The sequence below is a fragment of the Lissotriton vulgaris genome, chromosome 2_1, assembly GCF_964263255.1.
Source record: "Lissotriton vulgaris chromosome 2_1, aLisVul1.2, whole genome shotgun sequence".
Lineage (NCBI taxonomy): Eukaryota > Metazoa > Chordata > Amphibia > Caudata > Salamandridae > Lissotriton > Lissotriton vulgaris.
In genome coordinates, this window is record NC_141687.1 from 772,365,713 (window position 1) to 772,378,200 (window position 12,488).

The window sequence follows — 12,488 nt, forward strand, 5'->3', positions numbered from 1 at the left end:
TCATCCGAGCCCAACACCAGATGGCGATCTATTCATAATGTACCATCTGCAGCCTATATGCCTCGAACGCATATTTACATTTTCAGGCAGGAAACATTTTCCAGTGGTCTGCAGCAACAATTAATCTGATGTAGTGGTGTGCCAACTTGACCTTAAAATCTTAGGCTTCCCCTCAACTAGATGTGGTGTTAATGAGGTTTCTAAGGACCCATGGACTATGGCCAATAGTGGGTTTTACTGTACTTCAGTGAGTGTGACTGAAGAACGAAAGAGGTGGTCTTTGGGGTGTTCTAAGCTATAAAATAAAATGTTTATCAGATGTTTAATAACAATCAACAAGTGTGACAATTTTCAAAGTAAAACGTAATATGTGAATACTTTGTGTTTGAGAAAAAAGTTAAAATGTGTTGCAAACACTATTCGCATCATAAAATACATCAGAACATTTGCAAGTGAATAAACTAGAGTGTTTTTTTTCTTTAGATCGAGCCTGTAACAGCGCGCATGCCCTGTTTTGGCGAAAGACATCATGTAGGGGCTTCTAAAATTAACCTATGAATCACACACGCTCGTTGGTGTGCTTTTTGTTTCGGCCCACGCTATTGGCCTTTGCGTGAGTCTTTTTAACGAAGACAGCACGCAATTTGCCAAAGGCGGGCGCATTGCTCCGCCCATGACCTATTAGTGTCAGTTACCCGCAGGCCCGACATCTGTTTGCAATTATCGTGCGCAATAATAGGAAACAGATGTCTCAGTGTTGCGCGCACGCACACCACTCGTTTTATTTGTTATTATCGTTCTTTCAGCATCGTCTTTACTCAAATAGAATGATACCCAGGGAGTTACACGATTGCAGAGGTCATGTCTGGCTGCATCACTGTACATCTTAACAGTAACGGTTGAATTTAAGTGTGCTCTGCAAGTGTGTGTATTCTTACACGTGCACAGATGTCTGTATTCTAGAGGCTGTACAAGGGTGCATGTGGGTAGGCGTATGTGTGTGAGAGTCTCAGACTGGTGTGTCTTGAAGTCCGCCTCGGATGAGAAGGGTGGTACAGACTCCTTTGAGCATTATTAGTGAGCATTTAAGTGTGTGTGAATTTTTGTGAACAGAAGTGTTACATGTTGAGACAGGATGCATGTACAAGTATTCCAGCATTGAATGGGCCTTATATATTATCCTAGAGTGTGTATCTTTGTAAGGATTACATCTGCTGTCTTTTTTTTTTTTTGTCCTCATTTGCCATAACCTCCATCCACTACATGTGTCTGCCTTAAGGTACTTTAGCGATCTATCCTCCGCCCTGACCTTTTCCAGACCCGTTGTTTTAATGGGTGGGAGACCAGCCTTTAAAGTGGAAAACTGAGAAACTCCAGCCATCGGTATTCAAACCTGACAAACCCAGGATTTACGTACGGGAAAGGCCACTTCCTGTGGTCTCTGGAGACTAATCAGCATGATCATAGGACCCGGGGGGGAGGGACCAGGAAATCCTATCTCCAGTTAATTAACAAATCCCAAAATGACAGATTTCTTTTGCTACATGATCTGGCCAAGTCTGTTTTTGAAGTTTCGTACAGCGACGTTAACCACGCTGCGTGGGATGGAGGTATACCATCCACCCAGAATCTACATATTTGTCGCCTTGCCAAAATAATTAAATAAAAAAAGAAGGGACTTTGCCTGATCGGTTACATTTTCCTCCAATCCAAAAATTATTACGGGGAGGGTGATATTAAAAGATATATTTAGGACCGAATCCAAGGTGACCTTCACTTCTTCCCAAAACTGCATAATTACAGGACAATCCATAAACATATGTGTATCTGGAGCTGCCAGCAAATTGCACTTGTTACATTACTTCCCTGGAAGAAACTTTGAAAGCCTAAGGGGTGAGAGGTAGGCACGATGTAGAGTAAACAGATGATTATGCCTAAACCAAGCTGGCTTCACTGTTTTATAGAGGAAATTGAAAGAGCTCATCCATAGGTCTTCGCACTGAAAGGTCAAGATATTTCCCCATAACTTTTCTGGCAAAACAAAGTCCCCATCCGCCTCCTCGACCATGCTCCAATACCACATTGCCACCTCCTTGCCCCCTTCTGGCTTTTCAACCAGTTGTTCAAACTGACTGGATTTCCCCAGTTGAGGGCCCCTCCTGCTTACCGCTCGTGCCCAACTGTCCATCTGTATATATTTAAACCTGGAAAGAGCTGGGCCCACCCTGTCCCTCACCACCTCCCAGTCTTGAACCCTTCCATCCACCAAAAACTCTCCCCATCTAAATATCCCAGCCTCCTTTATCGAGGTGGCCAAACTGTCCTGCATACAGGGCGGCAGCCCAGGAGAATCCCACACCGGGGCAAAATTGGAGTAATAATGTAACCCGATTTTCTTTTTGATCTGCACCCAATTTTTTATGATAGACTGTAGAGTCTTTAATCTGACCTTTTTGAAGTATTTCATGTCGCCAAACTTAAATAAAAATCTGTCTAACTGGATATCCACTCCCCCAATCATAGCCCTAAACATAGCCCCCAAAGATGATGTTACGGGGGTTTTAAGAAACTACATCTGCTGTCTTGTGAACCAGATAATGTTTATTTCATTCAGAAGGCTTTTCTGACGTCCGCTTAGGCTCAAGAAATAGCTCTGAACCTCATATGATTACGGGAATTTTTAAAGTTTATCCAATGATGGCGTCAATGATGGTAGCCAAGAACATATGTGTTGGTTTGCTTTTTCTAGCAACTGAGGATGTCATTAGTTGGCTTCGTATAATAACAAATATTTGCCGTCCGAGTGTTTCTAGCTTTAAAGTGTTAATTCATGCAAATACAAATCACAAATCTGCCCTTAACATATACACATTGCCAGTGCTTGTTTTTTTCCTTCGTGTGTCACCCTAAATATTATTGCTTTCGAAAACATATCCTGCAGCCAAGACACATATAGAAATATATTTTTTTTAAATGCCAAATACACCATACTACAAACAGACTTACCAGAAACTAAGGCTATCAGTAGCCCGAACCTATGAATGAGCATCGAAAGTAAGGTGATCGCATTCCCCCAATCAAGGTTACTTGTCTAAAATGCAAACCGTAACTTTGATAACTTTCCTTAGCTCTAAAAATGCTGCAGTTGTTGACATTACCTGGCTGGCTTACTGTTGCGATATTGCCGTCAGCCACGTGGAGTTACACTTGGCGGTGGGAGAAGTTAAAACTTCCCCCATGAATTCGGGAAACATGGACATTGGCGAGGGTGGGAGAAGTATCCTGATTTCTCGCAAGCTATTCAACAGCATTTTTTTCAGCCCACCTACGGTGGAGTATTTCAATAACGCAGAATAGCAGGCCTATGAAGGAGGCCACATCTTGCTCCACAAATGTTTCGGCTAAGGGGGGGGGGGGGGGGGGGGGGGGGCGGGGGTCAGCAAATTGAGGTACATGCTGGGTGTTTGGAGGAGTGGAGAAAGAGTTGGGGCAGCCACATGTACAGTAGCAAGAATGATTTCCTCTTACTGCTAATGGCTGCACAAGCAATACCATCTTTTATTAAGTCTCAATTACCAGACAGTGCAAGCTGTCCTTTGGTGAAAAGACCTTTTGTCAGTTTACAGTGGGCTTAACGCCCTTCCTTTGCTTAGCACTGGTTGGCTTGACTGTCACTCATTTGCTTGCTTCCTATTCATAAGTTTGAGCTTTACTTCCAGTTCTTGCGTTTGTATCTCCCCTGGAGCATGGACGCATTACTTATTTCGCTGCACTGCTCGCTTTTGAAGCACTACGGTTTTATTTTTGTTTAAGTAGTCCACAAGAGTGCATGTGTTTTCTAGCAGTCTCCCTTGAGTATCGCTCGTCCTTCTTCCGCTGCTCTCGGACTTGCTCTTTGTTACCCAAATGCTTCTTCCCTTCATTCTCTGTGTAGTGCTCAGCCACGTGTCTCTTCTGGGGTTGCCTTTTTGCCCATATGTTCCCCCAAACAGTTCCATTTTCCACTTTCTCTAGCCTGTGTACTTCTCTTCACCCATATTCTTTTTTCCACTTGCTCCCCTTCTGTATTTCTCGATCGACCGGTGCCTTTCATGTTGCTTCTGCCCCCTCCCTGTTGATTTTGCCCCTATGTTGACTCACCTCCCTGCATTGCTTCATTCTCAACCTCCGCCCTCTGTGTGGCTTCCATCTACCCACACCCTCCATGTTGCTTCCTCCTACCAGCGTCTCAAAAAAATTAAATAACGCTTTTGCACTTCTTTAAAAAGGTTATTCAGTGATCCAACTCCGATAAGTAAAAGAAAAAAAGCATCAACATTTTGTAGGCACATGCTCGCATGTTGTACATGCCTACAAAATGTGTCCAGTTGATGTGTTATAGCACTTTTTTTTTACTCTTTAGCCATGCTGCACAGCAATAGGTCTCGCGTTTGCGAGAGCTTGAGCTGTTGGCATTGTAAATGACAATGCCTTTTATTTAAGTGTTGGTTTTTAAAACAAATAAAAGGCATTGTCTTTTACAAAGCCATATCCTAAATCCGAAGAAAGGTGTTTTCTCCTTCTTCCAGCTCTCCAGCAAAAACTCACATCTGAAATCAGCATAAAACTATCTAGATTGAGGTTCAAATGTTCCTGTTATAGTACTGCATGCTTAAGTCTACCAGGGTCTCATCTTTAGATTTTGATAACACGTTCATTTTTTTGTGTGATTATTATCTTGATGATGACTATGAATGGGAACTACATTGAGTATTCACCACTGTCTCCTATTATAATACAGCTGCAGCCCCCATTTATTTTCATATTGTGTGTCAAGGAGCTACCATGATGTTAACATCACTGCTTATTCTCTACCTGATGGCTAATTTGGAAAAGAGTTCTGGATCAGATAGTCTGTCAATTTAATTGGATGACATTAGTATGCCAGGTTATTTTGCAAATCTAAGAGATGTAAAACCAGTTAAGCAGCTCCTGAATAATTTGAATACCTAGGCATCATTGGCCAATGAAGATACTTTCCTCAGAGCGGATACCTATGAAGAAATATTTTGTTTTCATCACTACGAAAAACACTAAATTCAATCAACCAAAAGGCCAACGTGACTTGTATATTTTCAATCAGTGGTAGTAGAGAGACTATCTGGGCTGACAGTTCGAGGGACCTGCAGTATAGATTTAATAAAATATTTCAACAGAGGAAAAATGTGAGATATGTGCCTATTTTTATTTGCAAGATGAAGAATTAATCTCAATAGTTTTGGTTAAAAAACAAAGCTATTTTCTTGCATGAATATACAGTATTTTTTTTTAAAGGGTTACACATATTGGCCATTCTGGTAAAAGGTATTTGGGATATAAAATCATGGAAATTTAGAGGGGGGGGGGGGGTGACATTTTGTGCGTTTTTTATAACTGTAATTTCAATTTTAGGGCTGGTCTTTGAGACAAGCTATTGTTTTCCCAAAAATACATGATCTAAATACAGAGAGGAGGCTTTTGGTCAGTGGGCTTCATCTATTGGTCTGCTAAACGGTCATTCACATTTTGCATTTGCCCAGCTGGTGCTTACTGCTTGGGTCAATGGATTAAACCTTTTTATCAAATGGATGTCACTTTAAGCAACTGCACAAAACTTGTACATATTGTTCACATACACCTAAAATAGTTCCTTACTTTTTAGTGGAAAATCTGACATACGATGTGCTTTATTCTATTTACTTGTTTTTTTTTTATATCAACGTAAATACAATCTATTTTTCTGCACTTTGGGTGCCTAGTTATGTAGGGGTTTATTTTCAGTGTCTTTTTCATAGTTGTTTCAATGTAGTGTCTAAGTGGCGCTTTAACATTGTAGTTGCGTGCAATTTGAGTGCGTGATGCTATCTTTTTTTTTTGCTTCCTTCACAAATAATTAATGGCACAACAAAGATTAATAGTAAAGCGCACACCTCGGTAAATGTTTCCCAATTCGAATTTTTTATTGCAAGCATGTGGCAGCCATGTTTTGGTGGCTGCCTTTTTTTTCCAATTTTATTCTATTGGATAAACCCGTGTTAGGAAAAAAAATGAAACATCACTCATCCAAAGTTCGTAATGAAACTGTGCAACAGATAAAGAGATGGAATTACCTCATCTCAAGAATTGAGAAATTCATTAGCACCACAGGCTAAGTACACACATTCCAGATTGGAGAGGGGGGAGCTTAAAAAAATGAATACGCTGATTTAAAAAGTACATTTTATGACTTCATATGCTTTCAATGGAGTTGCATTTTGGCCGCTCCATACTAACCAGTGTACGAACAACAGCACACACATGCATTGTTTCGGGAAAGTGACCTTTTTGCATGGTTACCGCCTTTTGTTTTGCCCGATACCGGATGCACTTTTACGGAAAGTGGCCTGGGTCCCTGCCAATCAGGTTCTTAGAGCCTGTGCTCTTTCCCAAACCTGTACCATTGTTTCCACAATTGTACAACTCTGGCCAACCTGCCAGTCCCTTCTAAGGGGTACCTATTGTACCAAAGACATGGTTGTCAGGGAAAGGCCTTGGAGGGCTGCAGCATGTATTATGCAACCCTCAGAGACCTCTCACCACAAACATGCACCACTGCCATTGCAGCCTGCATGTTTTAGTGCAGCTAGATAGTGAAGAGTCAACATGGCACACTTCTCTGTGCATGAGCACTAGGTAAGTCAGCCTTAAGGCAAGGTGCACTATACCCCATGTGAGGATCTATCTGCATGAGCAGAAAGACCCCTATAATATCGAAGGCCATTTCATACATATTACAAGTGTACGGTACAATCCTAATGAGTATACAGTCTAGAAACTTGTAATTACAGGCACCGTAATGACTTTACTGAATCCTGGGATGTTTGGCATCAAACATCTCCGAATAATAAACCTGCACTAATTCCAGTGTCAGATGTATTATCCCATGCACTGAGGAGTCCCTTCTAGAGGGTACCCCTCTACCAAACCAACCACAAGTGGGTTCCTGACTGGTGAACACCAGCCTACCACCACAAGACAGGTTTCTGGACCCCTGGGGTGGGAGCCTTCGCCTTTCCTGGGCAGAGGTGTCCACACCTTCTCCAGGTTAGGAAGAGCCACCTGTGCCAGGGGAGCTTAAAAGGCCTTGCCCCCTTTGCAACGAGACCCCGCCTCTCCTGGTAGCAAGAGCCAACCCCCTTCCTGTCTTCACCCCCATTTCGGCAGGAAGACAGGCAGGAGGGGACAGCCCAGAAGGAGTGCCCACCTCTTCCAACCCCACCCCTCAGGTGGGGTAGGTGAGAATACAGTATTTATGGGCACCCCTGAACCCAGCTCAGCAGTTCCTGAAGAATTAAGAAGATTTGCGAAGATGACGACGCAGCAAAAGATCCATGCCACCACTGCTTTGGCCTCAGCCCTACCGGCCTGCCTGCACCTTAATGCAAATCCTGCAGCACGATGACTTACAGCTTGAAGACCAGCGATCTCCAAAAACCCTGAGAGGACTGATCAGCTTTAAAAAAGACCCAAGACTCTCGTAGACAGTGGCTCGGTCTCCAAAAATAACTCAAAGACCCAGCGAAGCCGCAAATACTCACCTTCCAGACCTACCACTGCCCCAGACGCCAAAGGCTTAAGTCCAGGAGGCCCACCGGTCCAGATGAGGTTTAACAGCAGTCTCCAGCCCAAATCTATCGAGGGGTGATGTCTTCCAGCCTTCGTGACGACACCTGCCGCCTCTAAATCCAAACCCGCCCACCTGCCTAGTAAGGAGAAACCTGATGCCCAAAGACACCCCTGCATCCTCCGGTCCTGCGTCCTGGTGACCAGAACCTATGGTATCCAGACATCGCCTGGCACCTCAACTTCCTCCCCTGGCTGTTGGTTCCACCAAAAAGACTTCCTGGTCTGAGCCTGCAAAAACAACAGTTGATGGACACAATGCAGAACAATGTCATACACAGGGCTTTAAGTGGGATGAAAAAACTGTGGGTCTCTCAAGGGGGCGTGGCCAATGTAATTAAGGGCGTGGCTTAAAAAAGTAAGCTAAAAGTTTGTGCTTAGAACAGTGTGCCCCCTGACTGGGATTTTGTTGTTTCTGTCACTGAATCCAGATATGTGATACAACAAGTAACATCATACTTACAAGTCAGGACTATTGGCTTTGTCAATGGTTGTTAGCTGCAAAAGATAAATAAGCAGCAACTGTGTCTTGTATATAATATTGAAAAAGCTTGCACATAAAGCCCTGGTGACACCATGACAATGTTGCTTCTCCTTAGTTCTGAAAAGAGAAGAGAAATCCAGAGAGAAACTGACTCTCTTTAATGGGTTTCCCTTCCCTTATAAGGCTCGAAAACAACGGACCTCCTGTGCCACAGCACAAAACAGAGCCCGATAGAGACCCGTTTCAAGGCCTCTGTAAAAAAAAAAACTGCTGGTGCTCAGACCCCGCCCACTTAAAGCCCTGGTCATATATTCACCCCAGTACAGAGCTCTGGGTCTAAATCCATCCTTTTTTTGTTCACCATGCCATTCCAGTTGGAACCCAGGCATATGCAAATCAGTCTTGACCCTGTGCCCCATGGGAACAGTCCAGTCCGAACTGCCAAGCCAGGTCCTCCCTGGACTGGAAACAAGCATCCTAGGACCGGTTTCGGGCTTTCAGCCCTCATCTGCCAGAATAGCTTGATTCCAGTCGCATGGAGAGCACAGGACTCAGGTCTGAGCATACCTGTCTCACTCAGGGTGACAAATGCAAAAACAACAGTTGATGGACAGAATGCAGAACAATGTCATACATTCACCCCAGTACAGAGATTTGGGCCTAAATCCATTGTTTTTTTGCTCACGATGCCATTCCAGTTTGAACCCAGCCATATGCAAATCAGTCTTAAACCTCTGTCCCATGGGAACAGTCCAGCCCGAACTGCCAAGCCAGGTCCTCCCTGGACTAGAAACAAGCATCCCAGGACCAGTTTGGAGCTTTCAGCCCTCATCAGCCAGATCTGAGCCTGCAGCATAAAACCGGAATAGAAAATCTCCATACGGTAACATTGGTCGCCTGGCGCTGTGTGAGCACACTGCACCTGGCCACCCCTGTGCCGCTGGGAGTGTTGTTTTGGGGCTGCCTTGGGCCCCCCTTTGTATTTACCTTAAATCCTAGAGATTGTCCTCTAAGGACAGTTTACCTGCCTGTAAGCAGCCGCCAACCAATGTGCCCCCCACTCCCCACTGACTAGCACGGACACCCCTGCACTCTGTACCCGGCCGCCATAGTGACGCTGGTGGTGCACATTGAGTGCAGAATTTAACCTTGGGGAACCTTGGTTCTACTGTCAAAAAGGACTACACCTAAAGTCGTTGTACCTACCTACAAGTGTTATCTTCATTTTTCCTGTAGGATTGCATGGTGTGGCGTTATGCTGAACATTTTTGACTCTACCTTACATTGCAACAAAGTGACCTAGTGTCTCCAAGTAAATTGCCCTGCTTACTAATGTACTGCAGCACCTTATTTATTTATTTCCAAGGTTTTATATAGCGCTACTGGACCCGGGGGTATCAGAGCGCTTTACAAGATAGGCAAACAATTACAATAAAGTAAAACAATGTGCATTAAAAACAGGAGTTACATAAAATAGGGTAAAAGAATGTGCTGGGTGTTTAGGGGCGATGGAGATCAATAGGGGGAGGTGGTGTTGAAGTTGTGTTGGTGGGGTAGTTTGAAATCGGCAAGAACACTTCCTCAAAGTCCACTTTGGCGTCCTTGGTCCCAGATAGCTCTAACTCAGTCAATTTTGCATTGCATTAGGAAATAGGCAGAGCAGCCTCTTAAAATGCCCTTGTAATATACAATCTGATATACATAAAAGCTAGCCCATTCTTTCAACTTATGAGCAGTGGTCATGGTGTCCAAATTGTTATGACAAAGCTGTGAAAGAACTTCATACACCGAAACATGGAAGGGCACTACTCAAAACAGTCCTATTTTTATGTCCCACCTTCGTCACAATTAAAATCAATAAATAATCGTTGGGTATGCACCAATATGCTACCATAAGTACAAAACAACTGCATAACCATGCTCTTCAATAGATATGGTAGCATCAACTAGTATTGTGGACAGATGTGGGCCTGAAGATTTTGGCAGGCTGACAAAAACCTGCCTTAAGCCTTTTTGGACCAAATAAAAGATATAAAAATACACTCCTCCACTAGGTTGCAACGCGGGCAAATATATTTTATTTGCTTTATTTTTGTCATTCCAGGAAACAAGGGTCTGGTCAGTAGCAGCATTTTAAGGAGTGGGAAGACAAAACATAAGGGCATTAGTGTTTATGGGTAACAGAGGACGTCAAAGTAGAGTAAATGGGACCAAGACACACATCACAAAAAGAAAATAAGTTAAAAAAACACAATAGGTGATGCAGGTGGTGTAAACGAATGTTGCATTTCTGTATTTTTTTTCGTGTAGCTCATTACTCTTGTATAGTGCATACTTTGAACTAAGTCCCCTCCAGGTGCATATAACAGGTCATGATTTAAGTGCTGCTGAATTGAGGTTCAAGGCAGTACGAGTTTCTCACATTCCCAGTCATGGGTCAAAAAGGTTTTCAGAATACACGGTATTCCAATCCTTGGCCTCTCTCCCGAGAACACTGAGCAACGGTCAAGTATTTCAGTGGCAACTGTGATTCAGTGCACGTGTGTGGATGAAGTACACAGCTGTCAAAATATTAACAAGGAGAAAGAAAACGCAGTTAGTTCAGGTGAGTGGATACACTGATTGAGGGGGGGTGGTGAAGTCAAGAAAATGTAAGGAAGTGCATTCAGGAATGAGTGAAAAGAGGTAGCTAAAGAGGAAAGATGAGGTGTAAGAAATGCAGATTGAGAAGTTGGAGAGAATAAGAGCATAGAAGAATAGAGTGCATAATAGTTTCGATTGAGACACTGAAGACAACTAGACCGTGCATAGGCCTCAGTAATGTTTAATTCACAGTCTCACAATTTCAGAAGGGAAAATTGTTCAATATTAATTATTTACAACAAAATCATCACTGTCGCTGATTTATCTTAAACAGCTACGGTTTAGCTGACAAAGCCAATAGTCCTGGCGGTTTTCAGGGTATATCAGTTGTCGTGTTGTAGATCTGGCTCCAATAACAAAAGCATAGAGGCCCCAAAATACCGGTTGGGTGGCACACTATGGGGCGCACAGAAATTTAGTTTATGTGTTTAATCCATGCACTTAATTACATAGGCAACGCCCTCTAGAGACTCCCACTTTTTTCTTCCCACTTAAAATCTTGATTTCATGTAATGCTTTTCACGTTTTGCTTAATTTAATATATCCAAAAATATAATCTTTTAGTACTATAATCATTAGCTCCAAAAAATAAATAATTTTTCCCCGGGTCATCTGCAACGTCTGCATCAGATGAAATTAATGGTGATAACAGCAATGCCCTTTCAAATGCACAACAAATTATATGTTTTGATCAAAATAATCAAATGCAACTAACTTCACAAGATTCTGAAATGCAAATCCGTCTGTCCATTGCTCAGTAAATGTAGCTCCATGTCGAACAGTCGTAAAGTGCCCGAGGCGTAACCTGTCTTGCATGCTCTTCTCTCTACTTGCCAGTTTTTCCTGCGTGCTCTGAGAAAAGGGATATTGTTTTCAGATTAATAGCAATTTAATTAAACATGAACGTCTTTAACATAATTTACCATTAGGTCCTTAAACATTACGGCAGAAATGCTTGCACTCACCTTTTCAATCAGAAGTTTTTTGCTCATTGAAATACATTTGTTTAGCCTTTCTTTGTATTTTTCAAGAACTTTTTGTTGTTCATCTATTTGTCTTCTTAGATCACAGTTTGTCTAAAATGAAATGAAACTAGTATGAAGTCACATTAAGGGGCATGAAAGGATTAAGCAATTACAAGACAAAGTTTAATGTGCATAGTGGGAAGGAAACATCAATTTAAAAAGTCACTATTCATGGTTTGGCACTCACCAAAAATTTATAAAAATGTGGAATCTATTCAAGAAGCAATTGCATGCACTGTTAGTAAATCGTTAAGGAGAAGAAAAAAAAGAAAAAAAAAATCACATAGCCAACTGCACCTCACATTTGGAAGTCGCAACACTCAAGTTATTTTAATTTTTGGCATGTTAATACATATAATGTATGTGGCAGCCAGGAACTAAGGCTTACACTCTTTATAGAGCTCCTAGCTGAAACTCCACTCATTTATTGCCATTAACAGATTCGGGGTGAGAAGCGAATCATCAAGTTGGCGAGGTGAAGGATTCAATTAACCAATCAATCATGGGTTGGTAAAGCACAACTACTCACCCGCGAGGGTCTCAAGTCGCTAGGGCAAGGGGGTGGGGGGATATTGCGGCTCAATCGAGTGCTGGGGTCATCTGAAGAGCCAAATCTTGAGGTCCTTCCTGCACTGGAGAGGCGTAGGTTCTTGCCA

General features: G+C 42.7%; 1 protein-coding gene across 7 annotated transcripts in view; it reads right to left on the reverse strand.

Annotated features, from left to right (window-relative positions):
- Positions 1 to 12,488, reverse strand: part of TLK1 (tousled like kinase 1) — an 877,117-nt gene that overhangs the window by 368,409 nt on the left and 496,220 nt on the right. For all 7 annotated transcript variants that reach the window (XM_086956115.1, XM_086956118.1, XM_086956116.1 and 4 more), the window contains 2 exons: positions 11,773 to 11,883; positions 11,523 to 11,659 (listed from right to left, as the gene is read on the reverse strand). In XM_086956115.1, coding sequence (XP_086812241.1) covers positions 11,523 to 11,659; positions 11,773 to 11,883 — 248 coding nt within the window. The remainder of the gene's footprint in view (positions 1 to 11,522; positions 11,660 to 11,772; positions 11,884 to 12,488) is intronic.